The sequence below is a fragment of the Hippoglossus hippoglossus genome, chromosome 12 (assembly GCF_009819705.1).
Source record: "Hippoglossus hippoglossus isolate fHipHip1 chromosome 12, fHipHip1.pri, whole genome shotgun sequence".
NCBI classification, from domain to species: domain Eukaryota; kingdom Metazoa; phylum Chordata; class Actinopteri; order Pleuronectiformes; family Pleuronectidae; genus Hippoglossus; species Hippoglossus hippoglossus.
In genome coordinates this window covers 6,997,151-7,013,703 of record NC_047162.1, presented here as the reverse complement: position 1 = coordinate 7,013,703, position 16,553 = coordinate 6,997,151, and the positions used below count along the sequence as shown (strand labels likewise).

Here is a 16,553-nt window from a genome sequence, read left to right as displayed (position 1 = left end):
CACCCTCTACTGACCTAATATTGAACTATATTTTCGTAGTCCTGTAAGTGAATGGGACACGGTCCAAACTAAAAAGTCAAAGTATACTTTGAATATACTTGTCTCAAACCTTGTTTCTGTAATTGTAGGTACTTCCTATCCCACTGAGTTATTTGATGCAATAAAAACTGGGTGAAACATCATGATTGACAGCTGTGACTGACTCATGATTGGTCGACTGTTTTTTAGTCATTTACATATACCTTCTTACTGTAACAACAAAACAATTTGTATAAGAACAGTTTGATTCCCGGTGCAATATGAAATACAATGAGCCGTCATCCACTGATGAAAAAAAGGCGAATAAATATATGATTTAATAACAAAAAAAATCACATTTAATTAATATGGAGAATCAAAATCAATGGACAGGTTGTGCTGGCATTGTAATTTAACAATAGAAAAGACAAAAGGCATGAATAGGACACTTGTAATGTATTGCATTAAAATCATTTTGGCCATCAGAAATCCTCGTAAAACTATAATCCCCTAAGAGATTGCCTGAATATTGACTTTCAAATGACTTTCAGTTCCTAAACATTTCATTCAGAGTATTTCTAATTGGGGCTTTTGAAAAACTAACAACAGCAGCAACTATAGGGATGAGCCTGCTTCGAAATGCTGCAGTACATATATGATTGATGCATTTTGAAGAGAGTCTACATTGCGAAACATGCAAAGGCTGCTGGAGGAATCAAACTGATCTACTCTCATGACACAGTGACTAACAACCTAAACATTAGCATTTGCCTGCATGATACATACTGCTGATGATCTACAACAACGGACTGAAACTGGGGAGAAAACAGATTACTAAAGCAGTTCATCAGGGATTTGATCACACACAGTCAAGATGTTTACATTCAACATGGACACTAAATCATAAAGTTATCATAGTAACCAGAATAAATATCTTGCGTAACATAGGTTTCTGGGAATATAGTTTTTTTTTATACTATGTGTTCTGTGTTATCAACAGTACATCACTTCTGTCGTGGAGTAATTTCAACTGCTTAATTATTGTTCTCAAACTAATTATTCAAATTATAAGAGTTGTGGGACATTCCTGTATCTTTCTGCTTTTCTGATAAAGTGCAAAATGCTTCAGAACACAAAGCTGCATATCTATCAAAACACAGAACTAAATCTTTTTCTGGAAAGGCTCCATCTCCAGCTGCAAGTTCATGTGTGATTGAAACGGAAATAATCATCAGAAATAATCCCTTCAATGCTGATTCTGGACAAAGGATTGCATTGCATTTAGAAATAAAGACTTATGAGCTCTGACCTTCAGAGGCATGTTGCAACAAGAGCTCAGATCACAAAATTAATGCATAACAATGTATGATAAAAGAAATTCCTCTGTGAATTTCAGAATGAGACAGAAATGTTGCAGACAACCACAAAGACACTGTTTCCATTTTCATGAATAATCATATTTCATTAAGATTAATTCAGTTTTTGATAGTTTTCTTTAACAAAAATGAGCTTCAGTCTGCATAAAACTCCATTTCACTTGGCATCTTCGCGTCCCTTCAGTGTCTCCGTGCTCCAACAAGCTCAGTTATTGGGAAAACAAGAGGAACACAGGGGTTTTCATCAGTGCACTTATGTAGGTAACAGTCAGACTGTACAATGCCCACTTCTTCAGTAAAAGTCTGCATGAGATCAGACACAAAACAACCTTAGACTAATACTGGTGCTGTTACTGGTCGTGTCTATTTTAAAATGGGCAGAGAAGAAAACCAACAACACACAGTATGTGGATTTGATGAAAGGGAAAATGTGTTTTTGATCACATATCACACTTGAGGCCGAGTTTTATCTTTCAGTCTCTAAAGGTGTTCGATGGTAGTCGCTGTGTTCACTTTGTTACAGCCATGAGCATTGACCTTTTTCACAGAAGACATTTTTCTTATTTTTATAATGCAATCATTATTATTCTTATTAGTTTGATGCGTTGGGAAAAGCACAAGTGTAAATAAAACCAATGATGGCCCAGTTCCATAGAGCTGCTTCAGTTTCAGGGTGCTGGTATTGTGCAAAATGGGCCATGATTGCACAATCAGAATATTTTATAAAAGCTCCACTATTAGTTATAGTAATAATTAATAATCAAATGCAGTGCAATCAAACACAGAAGTTGACAAAAAGCAGTGACAGTAAAATGCATTTAAGTATCAAAAGTAAAAGCTGTTATTATGCAGAATTTTTTTTTAAATGGGGCTATATTGCATGTACATGTTATTATATAATAGGATTATTACAATATATAATAGGGTTATTATTACTAATGCTTTACTGTGTAAGGAGCCTGTCACTGTTATGATTGGCTGAAGCAGAGTGAATTCTAACTTGTATAAACACTGTTCAACAGTTTAATCAGCAAAACCTCAATCATTAATTTTCCACCACTGCCGTCATGGTTTACTGAGACACTTGAATAAAACAGAGCCGTTGTTACTGTTATTACAAACACTGGTGCTTTTCCTGTTAGAATGCTGACAAATGTCTGCTGTGAAAAATCAGACCCACTGAGAAAAACGTAATTTTTTCACTCATCATATACTCATGAATAACAAATAACCCATGATGGTTGAAAAACAACCATACTCCATATCTACTACTGTTTCAAACATTGCACTGAAAACAGAGGTTTATATGTTCATATAACTTGGGTTTGGATACTTTCGCAGAAAGGCCCAAGTGTTTGGAAGCGATTCACATGGCAAAACCAATTAATAAACTAGTGGCGGGCTCTGCCAAGCCCACCAACCTCACCGTGTTACAGAAAGGTAACGAATTAACTGTAAGAATTTATGCATCACCTAATGCTGAATTTAAGGTAGTTATTACTAATCCACACCAATCCTATGTAATAGTATTAAAACATATGTTTCTGTTATTTGCAGTTTGTTTGTGCCATGGGATTCATTGCCAGACAAAGTGTGGGATTCCTATGACTTGGAGAAAGTTGCATCTTCGCGGGATCACTGCTATGTCCAGAAGACTATATGAGAAATGGTCTGGGGTCTGCATATAGCTTCAGGATGACCTTATTTCATTGTCATTACACTACACTTCTTAATACAGTCACTCTGATATGTCACATCTTAGCCTACTTGACCAAATCAAACTGGAATAAATACTTTTTAAATTAAAGAGGACTTAAGTAGCATTAGTGAGGAGATAAATTCATTACGTCCTTCATTACACACTGCAAATCTGTCACACATTATCATGGATTTAACAAATACCTTTGCCCCTTTAATATAAAACAAAACATGTCAACACACTTCTTTTCACGTAACAGTGAAGACAATGATATTCCATGTGTTTTCACACGTCAGACGAATGGAAGGTGCAACCACTAGTTATCTGAAAGACACTTGCTCCACGTGAAAGAATAATGTGGAAGGGACAGTTTTCACCTGTTCCCCATGCTTCTGTTTCGTGTGTTTAGTAGTAGCCACCCAACAAGTAAGAGACACATCCTCACACGTCTGAGATCACATGTAGGCATTCTCCGGATACGCAGCCCAGCAGCTGATAACAAGGGAGAGGTGGAGTCCAACCAGTTTCCCTCATTAGAACCAGTGATGCTAGTGAAAATATATCCTCTGTCAGTGTTTGATGATGAATGAATAATTAACTGTGGTTCCCAGTTTATCACAGGAGTATGATTTAATCCAGTCTTAGTGCAGATCAAGTGCTGAGCTGCGACTACGCTGCGTCCGGCCTGCACAAGCCCCATGAAGCCCTCAGTAACCCTTCATGCTGTTTGAGCTGGGCCCTTAAGAGCTCTCGGTGTCCCTGGGCGGGGAACCGTTGAGCTCCACAAGTCTGTTGATCCCCAGATACCCCAGTAAAATCTCGCTGCGCCGGTGGGAAAGGTTCAGGATGTCCTCGGCCAAGCTGCTAGCAGAGGTGAAGCGGACCTTGTCGTGGTCAAACATATCCTTAAGGTACTGCACGATTTGTTGCTGCAGAAGAGAGGAGGGAGATAAGTGATGGAAATCAATGCATGATATGGTAAATTTAATTTAAAGGAGTACTGATTTTACACACAAAGGTTATCCTACAGGTCACGTTTGGTCCAAATCAGTGGAACCTTCTCGGGCAAACCTATCCTCTAGGATTCTTTGCGTGCTGGTGTTGAAGCTAACAAGCTAGCTATGGGTGGCTGAGCTGCAGTAAGCTTGCCCAAAGTAGCTAATGATGCAACAGTCAGACTGGGACAAGCTGGTGATGCAAGAAATAAATTCTCAGATGCAAGTCTGGCTAGCAATGCCAGCTCCATGAGGCTGTAGTTAGGCACTGCAGTACTTTGAGCTAAATGCTACTGTCAGCACGCTCACAATGCTAATGCTAACATGGTGATAATGCAAGTGTAATATATACAATGTTAATAATCTTAGTTTGCATGTTAGCATGTTCTCTTATTCGCAGATGTCCTGAATTTTAGCTCTTTGAATAAGTTGCATGCTAAAATCCTTGGATCCTACACTTAACATAATGCCACTTAAGATCATCATAATCCCAGTTTGTAACACAGACTTTCTGTTGTAATGTGATGTGTAATGTCTCGAGCCACAATTGAAATATCACTGATGAAAAAGTTAAACTATTCCAGAGTCACATGGTGTATGGTGCTGATGAGTAGAATGAACTTCATGTGTCCATTTAAACGGTTACTAGCTGACATGTTTTTAGTCAACACTTTGCTCTCACCTTGAAGATAGTGCAGACTTCACTTAGGTGCTGCCTGGGTCCCAAAAACCCATAAGCTAAAACTGGGCTCACATGTTCGGATATGGCATAGAAGTGGGAGATAAAACCATCAGGAACCTATGGACAGTAGAGACACGGCTGTCAAAATCAAAATGCAATAAAAACACAACGCAATAAAAAGCACCCAATTTTCAGACAGACAGTCTCGAACTCACCATGAGCAGACGCCTTTTCGCTTTTAGGACAGACCAGCAAGCAGTCGCCAGAGCCTAAAGGAAAAACACAACTCTCTTATTGGACGACTCATCTTTGGTATAATCAAGGAATTTGTGTGTGTGCACGATGGAGTGTAAATTAACCGTCTCTTTGAAGCTGTCAGAGAGCCAGCGATTCCTCAGCACAGCTACCACAGATGAGGGAGGGCTCTCCAGGTCTTCGAATGCGTCCATTAGGATGAAGTCCAACACTATGTCAAAAAAGTTCATACACACCACCTGCACGGATCATGACATGTGGAAAAGAAATACATTGTGTTAAAAAGGTGCAAAACGAACAACCACATTAGCCTAAAAGGGTTTGTCTTTCACATATGAAGAACGCAGCAGGATATTGTCCACGTCAGATGAGTTCACAGGCAATTGTCTGGAAAATTCAGGCGAGATGCAGAGAGCCACCTGATTGTTAGGCGCACTGTAGTTAAAGTTTAATTCAGGTTAGTCACAGGGCTTCTCAGGTTCATGGAAATGGCCCGACTCTCTGTTAGCACACACTCCGTGTCTGACAACTGCACCCACATGTGGTTATGTTAAGAGGCACATGCTGAAAAACCAAATAATAAGGACAATCAGTTGCATGACATGAATGACAACGTTACTCACTCCTCGGCCCTCTAGCTCCATCGTCGTAATTGGCCACGTTTCCTCTCTCTGGGTGTAAAGCAGCATGTCCTCGTAGCTCTCTAGGAAGCCTTTAGGACTCTGAGATAAGGAAAAAAAAGTTATAAGTATAAGCCATGCAAACATGTCCACAGAGGCAGACCTGTCACCTGTTCATCTAAATAGTACAAGTTAACAACTGAGGATCCAAATGTAGTGATTTACCTTGTTTGCCTTCACCATTAACCCTGTAATCATCTGCTTCCCGGTCTCCATGAAAAACGTGCGATGAGTTTCATCTAACAGCAGCACCTGGAAGGAAAACGCATTATCAGTCTTTTTTCTAGTCATTTCTGGAACAATTCAATTTGGTTTATACATTAAGCATATAGCATATATTCAAGCCTATGCAACAAAGTGTAGTGTTGTAGAGCTGCAGCTGATGCATTCCAAGATGCATAAAACTCATATTCAGCTCCACGCTGAACTTAAAGGTGAGTTATCTTTCTCGGGGGGGGGGGACTGAGAACAATTACGCTCACAAGCAGATAAACACAGCAGAGTTCAATACATTTACTTTAAACACAGCAGATGTAATTGTTCTCTGCAGCATATGTGCAACTCTTCACATATGAGATATGAAGCCGGTCCAATTTTCAGAGCATGTTAACCTAGGCCTCAAGAATAAATGTAAAGTGTTGTACAGACCCACAGTATCATCCATTTTTTTTAATTGTAAGGAACACCATGAGTCACCTGCTCTCTGTATGTGTAACTTTATAGCTTTAAGCAAAGAAACCCGATTCACTGCCTGTAGGTACAACTGCACCTGCATAGAGATGGCATTTTACTAACTCAGGTTTGCTGGAGTGTGTCTCGTTACATGCAATGTGTGAGATATGAGATGATGAGTCCCCCAAAAAGAAAAAAACAGAGAGAAAGAGAAATCTTTGATGACCGGCTTAGACCTTAATTACAATGCCTTATTATATTCATCATCCTAAAATTATTATTTTTATTGGCATGATAACCTTTGTCTTAATCTGACTGCACTACAGCTTAGCAACTGGACTGTGTGATTCATTGCTAACCAATTTTTAAGACTGGCAACCATACACAATTAGCACAATTTACTTAAACCCAGTTTTCCTGCAGGATCCCTCTTTTAAAATGTTTAATTTAGCTTCGTTTATTTTCTGCTTCACAGCTCACTGTTTTGATGAGCACATCCTTCTACCGTTTGCACAAGGACGTACATTTCTGACAAACTATAGAGAACAAGGTGAGAAACGGATAAAAAGACGAGAAGAGGAAAATATCAGTGCAGTGTAAGCAATTTTCAAAACATGAATAATGTCTTAAAAAACAAGGTGGGCGGTTATGAACCAAACAAATACAAATTATCAGTTGAAATATGTGCCAGTCTTATGAGCTGAAACTGACCTGGAATGCTTGTCTCACACAGTGAAGTTTGGCAAGGAAATCTTGATCACCATAACATTCAAGTAATTCAGTCCTGTTAAAAAAAAAGAAAGGTATGAAACTTTAAGCAAACACAAAATCCTAATAATTACTCTGACTTAAGCTCTGTGACATATCAGTTTTTTGGCTACTAAATGCTCCACATTGTTTAGCAGGTACTTGCACATTTGGACCTATTCAGACCTGGTTTTAACATCTGTTCTGAGAGATCCGACCACAAGTGTAGAGCGATCGGTTTGTCTGTTCACACTTTAAACTGAGTCTTGTATGAGTCTCTCGGGAACACCTTCGATAGGTTCTCACTTCCCCGCTCTATATGCAAATAATGTCATTTCTGTTTGAGAAGACCAAGGGATGTTGTTTTAAGCCAGTCTGATTATACAGGTGTGTCTGTTGTCAATGTGTTTGGGTGTGTAAGTGTGAAATAATTCAATATATGGAAAACAGGGGAGGCAAATCTGCAGTGTGGCTTCCTATGGAGTTTAAATTTGACGTGCATGTGTGACCATGCCGTAATTATGAAACTATAGTGGCCACATGTGTCCCAGACCACCTCCGCATGTTGACTGAGTGATTAGATCTCAAATGCGTCCTCAATGCATCTTGGGTGCATTCCCTAAGTTAGCACTGCCCACTTGTGATCGGATTACTGAGAACGGATGTTTACAACAGGCTGAGATTACCTGATGGTTCTTTATGCATTTGTGACTAACAGTGATCTTATACATGCAGCTTATGGTTTTATGTAGGTAGAGATGTTGAGCTTCAGTTACCTCGGGGACCTATATGACACTTTTCCCTCTCGTACCAGAGACAAGGCTTCTGCATAAAGAGCTGCAGGCTTCAGAGGCTGGTAGTGCTCTTCCAGAGACATGGCATCAAACAGCTGGTCAGAGGGGAAAAACATAGCACATACAGTACCTCAGTGTAGTCCATATGTTTTAAAGCAGACATGATTAGATCTGCGAGACTAAAGGCCTTTGCACATTAGGCTTGTTTTTTCCGTGCGATTAATCTGCATATAATAAATATTTGGTGAACATGTGTCCAACCAGTCCCGTCCCCTGCAGGACACCGTCACAGCACCGGGCAGCTCCTTCAGCGAAGGACTAATCTAAATCTAAAGGAGAAGTATCGCAGGTCGTTCCTTCCTGCAGCAGTAAGACTGTACAACCAGCTCTGCCCCCGGTAGACCACACACATTCTATGGACTTTTGCACTTAAACTCTTTGAAGAAGTAGTAGTAGTAGTAGTAGACAAACAACTTTCTCATCTATCCAGTCTGAGATAACGTGTATTTGTCAATTTATTTAGTAGATTTGTGTTTAATCATTGCTCACAGTTATTTTTATCTTTAAAAATAAAGGATGTCGCTGACTTGAATCTGTTGGATCAAGCAACAGGCGACCCAACTACTGTCAAAGAAAATGAATGAACCAAATGCACACTGATGTGACAATGTACAAACATACAGGACCTTCATCAAATTCAGACTCAAGAAAAAACTATGATCTACTATGGTGCCATAATGTTCCATTAATGTGAAAAGTCAGGTGCATCGAAATTCACCTCTGAATAATCTGCCCTTGTGTTTATTCACGTCGCCATTGATGTGCGAAGGCCTTAAAGAGTGTACTTGATACACACGTGAGCAGGGGGGGGTTATGGGAAACTCACCTCTGCGGCCGAGAAGAAGGACTCGTCGGAGGTAACAGTAGTCGCATCATCATCTTGCAGTCTGTGGAAATTCTCCACTTGAGGCAAGATAAGAGTTCCTTCACTCTCTATCAAAGGAAAAACACAAACTGGCTCACAGCACAGGAATCAAAACACAGATGTGTTAACAAAGATATAAATTCACTTTAAAAACATGAATCACAAAGCTGTACGTTATGATACAGTATCGGTCCAACTCCTCACTGATTAAGTTCAAAATCTAATTCACTCTCTGTAGTTATTTCCATTTTTTTCAGATCAGATATGTGGTTATTCTCCACCCTCTTTGAAGATCATAAATAAGTTGAACATGACTCTCACCAAAGTCTGCCAGCACGCTGTCTGTAGGGATACTGCTGCCAAAATCCTCCTGTAGGTGGTACGCCTTGTGCAGTAGAGTCTCTAACTTGTCAGCAAACCCTGTATTACGGGCTTCAGCCTAAAATTAAGGGGAATAGTATTTAACAGGTCATATATACTTAAATATTACGTAATAAAAAGTCCAGGATCATTTTAATACTGCACTACTGTGTGATCTATGACCAAGCCAAGTCTGTACTGATGATGATTGTGTGACAGTTACCATGGGAAAGTCTCCACACGCTGCCCCCTGCAGAGCGAGGCTGTTGTTGCTGGAGGTTGAGGAGGCGTGATGGCGAATATTCAGGGCTTGTTCCCACTTTCTCAGAGCTTCCTCAAAAAGCTCCATTCCTGGCAGGACATTAGCACAGAGGCTTACATGTATTATTTATATGTCAGACAGAAAGCCCAAACTATGAGATAAAAGTGGCACAGAACTTCGGCCATTGTTTTTAGTGTTGGAGCAATTGCTGCCAAGCAGCATTTTGGGTCCAAGAGTCCAACAACTGACAGATTATATCCAGAACTTCTTAACACTGCCTTTATATAATGTGGGAAACAACTGCAATGTGAACAACCCCCTATTTATTCAGCCAATGCAGTAAAAATAAGTATTTTTGTTATTTACTGCTGTAACCAAAACCAATTTGGTTTTACAATCCTTTGTTATTTCTGATAACAATATAATAAAAGTTGAGCTCATGTTTCTGTCCCTGACATTATATCCTAGCAAATACATGTTTGATGCCTTCTCCTTCATATTTTACACACAGCCTTTATGTCACATTTCTTAAGAAAGAATCCTGAGTGATAATAAATACCTACCAATTAAATACAGATTCTCTGCGTTCGCATCCTCTAGTGCCCCTGACTCTTCTGCCACAGGTTCGGCCTCCCAGGGCGTGGATGGGTTGGCAGACTGGTTTGGGGAGCTTGGGACCCGCATCTGTACCAAAACAAATTCACATGAAAGAGGAATAAAAAAACGGATCAAGGGGCAATGAGGGAAAAGAAGAGTAAGCGTGACAGAAATGAAAAACTGAGTATGAAACTAACTGATGCAAGGCTGTGTGAGGAACTTGAGTGTTTACTGGGAGCCAGGGAAGAAATTCCACTCATGGTGTCGTTGCTCCTGTTGCTCGGACTCATCATCTGACGACCAGTTAACTGACCTGTACAGGAAACATTAAGCGTTCCGTTACCTGGATATATTTAAGAAGATGCGGACAAACGTTACAACCCAAAGGCAAAGTCATATTTGCAGATTTACAAAAGAAGACATGCACACCTCTCTTTAATGAAGAGGGTCTTCCTGTCTTCCTCAGTCCTTCAGGTATTCCCACTGTCTTCTGGCCCTCCTTCCGTTGTGTTGCCTGGTTCCTTTTTCTCCCCCGCCTCTTGAGCTGATGAGCAGTGAGAGCCAGAGCAACACTGCCTATCGCTGTGGCAAAGAGCACCTTCTTCAGGTTTGGTGTAAGTTTTAGCTGAGAAAAGATGGACTGAAAGCAGGAAAGACAAACATGAAATGTCATCACCAAGTCACCTTAAACATCATTTTAGCCATTGTAACTTGTTTTCTTTTTAAGTCTTCAGATGATGATTTTGTGTAAACATGAAAAACTCCTTTTACCTGACCAAATGTGGAATAGAGAAAGACCGGTATCTCCGCCACGGTCATGGCCAAAGCCTGGGCGATGGACATCCCTTCTGCTTGTCTGACTGACATCTCAGAGAAATCGAAATGCCTTCAGGCCACAGTTCTCCAAAGCTCCCTCACATTCACCCAAAACAAGGTTTTCCTCTCCGCTGTGGGATCAGCCAGCTCAGGGCCTGCTGATGAACCGTCTGTCCACATTCACTCCTGAACTTGTACTCCACACTGACTGCAGTTTAATCACCTGCAATAAATAAGAAATGAGAAATGGAAATAACAATTGTAAAGAGTGCACAAGCCTCCTCGCTTAAGAGCTCCATTACTATGCACAGGCTTTGCAAATGATCAACATGTGGTATCAATAGACACCCCTGTCCATTTGTCTTGGATGGATTACCAATTACATTTTGGAGCAGATCAAGTGGTGGATCCAGGATATTTCTTTTAACTTTCTCTAATTCCCAAGGAAGAATTCATGGATTTGATGAAAAAAAAAACCTCAGGCACGTTAAGGGGACAGCTTTCTATAAGATTGAATTTAAGTGGACTGTTGGGCCTTGGTGGAGGGATGTGTTAGACTTTCAAGTTACAACAGCGATACTGGCTCCAATAGATCCATAGTGTGTTCTACACCTCCCCGACAGACTATATTGTACTTTTCTTATATTGGTGTTGATGACAAGTATATTACAAACGTTACTCATATTGATTCCTTGCCTAGCCCTGCATAATTAACTAGTTAGAGATTGGTGTGTTAAGCTCGGGCTCTCGCTCTCATTTACCGTTAAGCAGCGGATCGGCTTGTCATGATGCCAGTTTACCTCTACCCTGTCTGTACGTGTTCCCTCACACCTACAGTGCATGGCACAAGAAGGTGCGGCTAAAAAGGTGGCAGGATTCTTCCTCTCTATTTGGAGCCAAACTGTGTAATTCATTAATCATTCACCAATATACTAAAACATGAGCAACCATTCCCAGCCTGCCAGTGCAAATGATCACTAAATAAAAGGGGGCTAGTTGAAATAAGACTTGGCTAGAAGGGGGATAGCATGCTAGCCAGTCAGTCAGATGCCTTGAAATCAGCCCTGACACCACTTTGTAACGTTTACGCATAACGAATAGAGACCCTGAGCTCGGTTGTTCTTCTGTTTTGTTTATGGCCAGCAGAAATGGGCACAGACCAGCAGACAACAGCCCCAACAGGAGGGTATGCTAACCTTAGCTGCAGCTAGCATAGCGCAGCCAGACCTGTCACTTCACATCCCAGCATCACCCGGTCAACCGGACCCCGGCAGCGGCGGAGGGTTAACCGGACACCGCCGAGGCTCCAGCGGCTCTTTACCCAGCGAACCACCGGCACAGCCGCTAACACGAACAAGCCCCACACACCGGTACGTACCGTGGAGATCCGACACGACGGGGAAGGACGTTCCTGGTGTCACCGCCAGAGGAAGGAGCCGCGCACAAGGGTTTTTCAGCGGGGGCGGTGCTTTGGAGACGTCGGAAAACTGACGGGGCCACGGACCAATCAGGTCCGACGCACAGTGGAATGAATTCTTTCTTGACCAATTAATTAAAAGGTAGGCGGGATGAATGCTTTAAGAATCCAATCAGGTTGTAGATCACAGAGCAGAGATCACAAAGTAAAAAAGAAAGTTTCCTGACAGTATTCCTACTATAAGTATTAGTATTAATTCTATTAGTTTTATTATTAGTATTATTATTAGGGCCCGAGCACAAACAGAGCAAGGACCATATTGAAATACAAGTGATTATGATTATTATTATTTAAGGTAATAATCGTTTTAAAGTAATATTTAAAATAACACGAAATACAAATTGATGTTTTTTTTAATGGTTTAATAAAAAATACGTGAGCACAACCTTCCTAATAAGTAGAAATAGCATTTTTATTTATCTTTTAAATAGTAATTGTTTGACTTCGCGTGGTTTAAAGCTATTTTAAATAGTGGCACTTGAATTAAACATTACATTTTACCATTTGTTAAATGAATTTGTATCTTCAAGGCAAAATAATAACTTTTATATGAAACAATATGTGCTAGAATCAAAGGCAGTATATAAATAGGCTAGAATAAGCAGAAACAACACTTCCGGTACTAGCCATTCCCCTTTCAGAATAAGATCACGACAGGGTAACTTCCTACGTGCCCTTTTTATTACCATGTACTATCGTTGTATTAACTAACTCAGATGACACTTTTGTTGTGAAAATCGCACCGGAAGTTGTGTTGGCAGGAGCAGTGTGGATTCAGGGCCTAGAAATCGAGAATCGACCACAGTCTGACAACAACACAGGAGGCGAGGAAACAATGAAGAAGTAAAGCGACCTCCGATACGAGTGAATTCACACATGTTCCCGTGTAGATCAGACGAGACTTCACAGGCATGCAGATCAGAGGACACGAAAAGGATCCCGGATTTGTGAGCTCTCGCCAGAACTGAGGAGGTGATCCGTTGAAAATATGTGAATAGTGTTGCTGATGAATGGTTCCTGGCTGCAGGGCTGGTCCGTGTCACCGCCTCCGCCTCAGGTGAACCGGCTGCTGGGAGCATGAGTGCCGCATGGCTCTCTGCAGCGGGGTCTCTCCCAAAGGCCTCGGAATGAAGTCCCCGGTAAGAACTAGCGGGATATTTAATGCAAAGTGTGCACTCATATGTGAACTATTCAGTGCATGAACGGATGTGCTTCCTCTGACCATACACCTTCCGTCTCGCAGATGCTGCGATGGCTGTTGCTGCTCAGCCTGAGCCTCCCCCTCTTGTTTTGGGTTGCACATGTGATCACACGGGACGGTCCGTCGCCTGTTCTGCAAAGCAGCGGGCTCAGGGGCTACGTGAGGATCAGCCCCGGCAGGATGGAGCAGGTGAGGAGCAGGGTACCCCCCCCCCCCCTTCCTCCAGAGGTGTGGGTCCAAGTCATGACTCAGGAGCTGACCCTGAAAACTGATTGCTCAGGATTATAGCTGCAAATTATTATTTTATTATGTAATCAATTTATGTTTGCAGGAGTTACACATGTGTAATGGTAAATGGTAAAGTGGCTGCATTTATTCAGTCTAATCAACCACTCAAAGCGCTCTACACTCCAAGTCGCATTCATCCATATGCACACATTCATATAGGGCCTCTGTATGGAGCACCTTTTCCATCACACACCATTCATACACTGTCGGCACAGCCATCAGGGGCAATTTGGGGTTTGTATCTTGCACAAGGGCACTTCGGAATGTAGGAACCGGGGAACAAACCACCCCCACGACCCTCTCTCACTCTTGAGCCACAGCGGCTCGATGTGCATGTAGGCAATTGGATGTATGCGGCAGAACAAGCTTCTCCAGTTGCATAGGTACACATGTAAAACTCCTGACCATGACCTGGATGACTTTAGTCACCCAAAATATATCTCCTCTTTGTCATTATGGGTTATTTTTATCCCCCCTCTGTCAACAGTTTCTGGACAAGCACTGCAACCAGTGTGCCTTGGTCTCCAGCTCAGGTCAGATGCTCAGAGCTGGCATTGGTGACGAGATCGACAAGTTCGACTGCGTCATCCGGATGAACAATGCACCCACGGATGGGTTTGAGAGGGACGTGGGCAGCCGGACCAGTGTTCGGGTCGTGTCACACACCAGCGTTCCCCTGTTGGTGAAAAATGAACGATACTATTTCCAGCAGTCGGCGGACACCACATACGTGTTCTGGGGTCCTGATAGGAATATGAGGCAGGACGGGAAAGGACGCATCTTCAACACTCTCCTGAAAATAGCAAAGAAGTACCCGGATGTGAAGATCTACACTGTGACCAGAGAGAAGATTCAGTACTGTGACGGTGTGTTTCAGAACGAAACCGGAAAAAACAGGTAGCGTTTGACTTCATATTCTAGTAGAATCAATGAAGGAAAATTATTGTATTGTTTTTCTTTGGAAAAACAACATATGAATGAATTATTAAGTTTCCAATAGTGACATAAAATTAGCTAACCCAACGCTTTAGCAGAAATAAATCACAGATTATGTCAAAGAAACGGTCCCTAGGCCAGGAGTTGAACCGTGGGACTTTATGTCCTGTTAGTGTTTACTTTTACTGTAACTCCCTTTTTATCAGCATTTTCTGAGAACCCTTCAAAATAAGACACCTGCATGTAACATGGAAATACACAATATACTTACAAATGCAAACTTTACACATTTTACTTATGGACCATGCTACAGCGTGAGGTCACTAACAATGAGCATATTATATAGTTACGTAAACAGCAATGATGTATTGCTGTTTTGGGGCTTTTATTTATAAATATCAACAAAGTGTCCGACACCCAAAAATATCGAGGTTACGATGATAAGTGACAAAGAATAGCCACTAATAAACTTTTAATTAAAGTAACGCATTGGTTTTTAAAAAGTCAGCAGTAGATTTTCTGTCGGTGGACGAATCTTTTTGCTTCAACCGAATATGTTTTCTTAATAGCAGATGTTTGGTGTCTCTCACTCAGAATGAAGACGGGTGCTTTTCTCAGCACTGGATTTTTCACGATGATCCTGGCCATAGACATGTGTGAAAGTATCCATGTGTACGGGATGATCGATGATAACTACTGCAGGTAAGGCATTTCAGTTTGTGATCTACACTGAAGCGCCACCCTTTGCACAATTTAAAGTTTTTATATAACCATTACCTACTTTGTCCTCCTGACAGTCGGGCCAATCACAGCGTTGTTCCCTACCACTACTACGAGCAAAACAGAGTCAACGAGTGCAGGATGTACAAAGTGCACGAGCACACGAAACGCGGGGGTCATCGCTTCATCACTGAGAAGGCCATCTACGCCCGATGGGCCACGCACCATAAAATCAAGTTTAAACACCCTTCCTGGAGTCTCTGAAGGAGGAGGCGATAGTTCCCAGATGTTTCCGACGTTACTCGACTGCTGTGGAATTCACTTTTGCTGATGTTCTTCTGAATATTTGCTGGAAAAGAACTTGAACATGTACAAAATGTGTTGGAGATGGACTCCGGCTTTCACTTGAGATTACACTGTTTTTTTGAGTCATTTGATACTGGATTATATTGGAAAAATCTGCAATCATAGATATAAAATAATGCATTTAATTTCTATGCCAGTGAAGATTTTGACGCACGACCCTCAGTATTACTGAATATCCCCATCATTTAAAGCCATATGTCAGTATTCTGATATTAGCCACTAAAAGCAGTTTATACCAAAGCTTATACTTAAATTTCTTCATGCCTGTGCCTTGACATTCAGTCTCATTTTAGTCTGCAATCTGGCCTCTGTCGTTTAAAACTACAAAATGCACCTTATGCATATTGCTGGAACTGATAAATAATTTCACAAGTGCTCAGTCTGGTGTTTATTTTCCTGATTGATAATTAATTGATTAACCAGAGATTTGTCATTTTGCAATAAAAAAAAAATACTTCAATGATTAATTAATTATCTGAAAACGATTGTGATTATTTTTCTGTCTAATGTCTAATTGTTCCGGCTCCAGTATTGTTTCTCCTGCTCTCCTCCCTGACATCTGGGCCATACTGCGCCTCACAACTTGAATAATACTCTGCATGGTCTGCCTGCCTCAGAGCAGAGTCCAGTTCCAGCTAAAGTAAACCAACGCCCTTGGACAGCCTTTTCAAAAAAGTTTTCAAAGTT

At 41.2% G+C, this 16,553-nt stretch overlaps 2 protein-coding genes across 3 annotated transcripts; one reads left to right on the top strand and one right to left on the bottom strand.

Moving 5' to 3' along the window:
- Positions 1–992: 992 nt before the first annotated feature.
- miga2 (mitoguardin 2) lies at positions 993–12,410 on the bottom strand. Of its 2 annotated transcripts, none has more exons than XM_034602053.1 (16): positions 12,257–12,410; positions 10,834–11,101; positions 10,492–10,702; positions 10,260–10,375; positions 10,029–10,149; positions 9,427–9,554; positions 9,165–9,282; positions 8,805–8,911; positions 7,901–8,013; positions 7,089–7,161; positions 5,871–5,957; positions 5,649–5,747; positions 5,130–5,264; positions 4,986–5,039; positions 4,771–4,887; positions 993–4,022 (listed from the first exon to the last, which is right to left on the bottom strand). In XM_034602053.1, the coding sequence occupies exons 2-16, from the start codon at positions 10,927–10,929 to the stop codon at positions 3,834–3,836; spliced, it is 1,764 nt and encodes a 587-aa protein (XP_034457944.1). In that variant the 5' UTR covers positions 10,930–11,101; positions 12,257–12,410; the 3' UTR covers positions 993–3,833. The 2 variants fall into 2 exon arrangements, with proteins under 2 accessions (XP_034457944.1, XP_034457943.1); XM_034602052.1 differs by having other exon boundaries at positions 3,834–4,022; positions 12,075–12,271.
- Positions 12,411–13,077: 667 nt separating this feature from the next.
- st6galnac4 (ST6 (alpha-N-acetyl-neuraminyl-2,3-beta-galactosyl-1,3)-N-acetylgalactosaminide alpha-2,6-sialyltransferase 4) lies at positions 13,078–16,321 on the top strand. Its single transcript, XM_034602054.1, has 5 exons — positions 13,078–13,494; positions 13,599–13,745; positions 14,332–14,741; positions 15,375–15,482; positions 15,578–16,321. Exons 1-5 carry the CDS (start codon positions 13,444–13,446, stop codon positions 15,762–15,764), a joined length of 903 nt encoding a protein of 300 aa, XP_034457945.1. The 5' UTR covers positions 13,078–13,443; the 3' UTR covers positions 15,765–16,321.
- Positions 16,322–16,553: the final 232 nt, after the last annotated feature.

Bases quoted from the DNA above. Each gene is read 5' to 3' on its own strand.
- miga2 (XM_034602053.1), bottom strand. From the start codon at position 10,929: ATGTCAGTCAGACAAGCAGAAGGGATGTCCATCGCCCAGGCTTTGGCC. The intron at 10,150-10,259 runs GTTAGTTTCATA...GTTTTGGTACAG, and splicing joins CCTCACACAGCCTTGCATCA to ATGCGGGTCCCAAGCTCCCC. The intron at 5,748-5,870 runs GTAAATCACTAC...TCCTTATCTCAG, and splicing joins TAATGGTGAAGGCAAACAAG to AGTCCTAAAGGCTTCCTAGA.
- st6galnac4 (XM_034602054.1), top strand. From the start codon at position 13,444: ATGGCTCTCTGCAGCGGGGTCTCTCCCAAAGGCCTCGGAATGAAGTCC. The intron at 13,495-13,598 runs GTAAGAACTAGC...TCCGTCTCGCAG, and splicing joins GCCTCGGAATGAAGTCCCCG to ATGCTGCGATGGCTGTTGCT. The intron at 14,742-15,374 runs GTAGCGTTTGAC...TCTCTCACTCAG, and splicing joins AACGAAACCGGAAAAAACAG to AATGAAGACGGGTGCTTTTC.